This window comes from Pediculus humanus, genomic scaffold, assembly GCF_000006295.1.
Source record: "Pediculus humanus corporis 1103172107713 genomic scaffold, whole genome shotgun sequence".
Lineage (NCBI taxonomy): Eukaryota > Metazoa > Arthropoda > Insecta > Psocodea > Pediculidae > Pediculus > Pediculus humanus.
In genome coordinates, this window is record NW_002987317.1 from 30,140 (window position 1) to 32,941 (window position 2,802).

The 2,802-nt window shown below is 21.0% G+C and overlaps 1 protein-coding gene across 1 annotated transcript in view; it reads left to right on the forward strand.

Moving 5' to 3' along the window:
- Positions 1-2,612: 2,612 nt before the first annotated feature.
- Positions 2,613-2,802, forward strand: part of Phum_PHUM310400 (uncharacterized protein) — a gene marked incomplete at both ends in the record, with an annotated part of 1,759 nt that continues 1,569 nt past the window's right edge. Inside the window, one exon of the mRNA XM_002427286.1 lies at positions 2,613-2,739. Coding sequence (XP_002427331.1) covers positions 2,613-2,739 — 127 coding nt within the window. The remainder of the gene's footprint in view (positions 2,740-2,802) is intronic.

The following is a 2,802-nucleotide window of genomic DNA, read 5'->3' on the forward strand; positions in this document are numbered from 1 at the left end:
GTTTAGTTAATTCATTTTAAAAAAAAAAAAAAAAGTAAACAAACTTTGTTAGGGATGCTGTACAGGACCAGTTTTTTATTTATCCGTGTACCTGTTACCCGTTATATATATATTATTTAGTTTTAAAATTATTTTTTTATTTGAAAGTTGATAGTTTTTAATGAAAAAAATTTGTTATTTATTTATTTATAAACAGTTCGATTTATAAAATATTCATAAAAAAAAAAAAAAAAGAAAAGCAAATACAAGAGTTTGTCAAAAAGGAGGTCACGAATGATTGAACATTTTCTTTTATTTTTTTATTTTTTATTTTTTTTTTTTTTTAAATCCGGTGTTAATCTTCGAGTGGTGATGGTTATTCTGTAAGAAATATTCGATAAAGTTTTATTTAAAAAAAAAAAAAAAAAAAAAGTTTTTCGTTATGAAAAATAATTATTTTATCACGTATATACCTGAGGGTTGTTGCCGTTTTACAATTGTTATTATTATTTGAATGTTTGGGTTTATTGTTTGGGTTTGTTTGTTTGTTTGTCAAAAAAACTAGTTTTTTAAAAAACAAAACACGTGTTTATATAAAAAATAGTTTAATAATTTTTATGTTTTGCACGATTTATATTTTATTTAAAAAAAAAAAATTTTTTTTTTTTTTTTCGTTTCTAGTTTTGTTTATTAAATTATTCAAATAACAACAACAACAACAACAATTTTGGATTTTTTTTTTATTTATTTATTTTACATATCAGGTAAGATTTTTATATATATATATAAATTTATCTAGCTCAATAATTGACCTTTAAACTTTTTAAAATTATTATTTTCCGGTTAAAATTAATTGAAAATAACCATCACGACTATCGACCATTTAAAATTTTTTTTTTTTTATTTTCACTTGTAATTATTATTATTTTTTATCAGGTTTTTTTCTTTTTCTCTCGTGTAATAAATTTTTTTTTTTGGGTTCAATCCTTTTAGAACGGTAAATATGGTGATGATGATGAGTACTATCCGGTTTTCGATATCTTCAGTATCCATTAAAAAAAGTGTCATGATAGTCATCAGTCTGTTCATACCTTTGTACTCCTTTATTTTTAAAATAATTGTTAAGGTATTCGTCTTCAAGGTTTTTTTAATTCGAAAAAATTTAAAAAAAAAAAAAAAAAAAGAAGAAATTTATTAATATTTATTAATTTTTCTACTTTTATAATTAATTAAATGTTTTCTATATAATTATCGATGTGGGTTCACGTTTTTTTCTCTCCTAAAGTTCATTTTAATTTTTATAAAATTACCAGAAAAAAATTTTTCAAAATTTATTAATTAAAATATTTTGGAATAAAATAATTTTTTAAAAAAAATTTAATTAATATTTAATTTCCGTTACGATTCGGTTTATTGTTTTGTATCACAAAAAAAAAAAAAAAATTAATAATTAAATAAATTTATATAAAACAAAACTGTGTAAAACTTTGTTTTTTAAATAAATAAATTATTATTATTATTATTATTGTTGTTAAAATGGTATAAAAAAATTTTTTTAGGTTTTAATTTTACTTTTTTTTTTATTAACTTTAATACCGTTAGTTAATTTAAAAAATATTTTTATTATTTTGCGTCAGTTAGTATCTTGTTTGCCATTTTATACAATGGTTTGAACTAGCAATTAAAATTAATATTTTTTGCAAAAAAATTCGAATGTGATTCTCGTCTGTAGCTGTAGCTGTTGTTGTTGTTGTTGTTGCTGTTGTTGTTGTTTTTGTTGTTGTTCCTGTTGTTGTTGTTCATCCTGAAAAGTGTTTTGTCAATGATAATTATTTAGAGAAAAAACGAGTAGTAGTAGTTTGACTTTATTAAAAAATGTCTATATGATTTTTCATTTATGTTTTTTTTTTGTAATAGAAAACAAATCATTTGGTAAATTTTTAAATTATTATTATTATTATTATTACTCATGTTTTCCAACCGAAATTATATATATTTTTTTTTTACAATTAGTTGTTTCGAATATTTAAATTTAAAAAAAAGTTTTTTCTTTTTTTTTTACATAAATTACATTTATTATTCAAATAATAATTTTCCTTTTACTTTAAATGAAAAACGTTAATAAAACCGAAATGGTAAATAGATAGATAGATAGATAGGTAGAGAGAGAGAGAGAGAGAGAGAGAGAGAGAGAGAGAGAGAGAAAAGAGAGTGATAGTAATATTTCGAAAGTAAAAACGTGATACAAAAAAAAAACATAAAATTAGTTCATCACCAACTTTGAAAGTTTTGACCACATCTTTTTTTTTTTATTCATTCCATCAAAGAATTTTTTTTTATCTTTTTATGAATGCATTGTCATTACGTTATTAAATCCGCTATTTGATTCTATTAAATTTATTTTTTTATATTTAATTTGACACACATTTTCTGTATGTTGTTTGCTATGGGCAATAATAATCCATACTTGATAATCCTTTTGATAACGCACATACGCATAAACCTTGTCGCCGATTTTTTTTTTTTTTTTTTTATTGCTGATATTTTTTGTCTTATATTACATTGTAATAATAATAATAATAATAATAATAGAATTAATTTACAACATATTTTATTTTTTTAGCTTACACGCCATGTTGAAGAAAACAAAAAATTATATTTGTCAGAGGAGTGATAATTACAAAACGAGATTCGTAATTGATTTGTTTATGTTTTCCACGCTTTTCAACGGAATCAATTGTCATTGTAATCAAAATCAAAGTCAAGATTTAAAATTAACAACTGATAATGAGGTTGAAAACGCACAACAATTTTACCAATTGT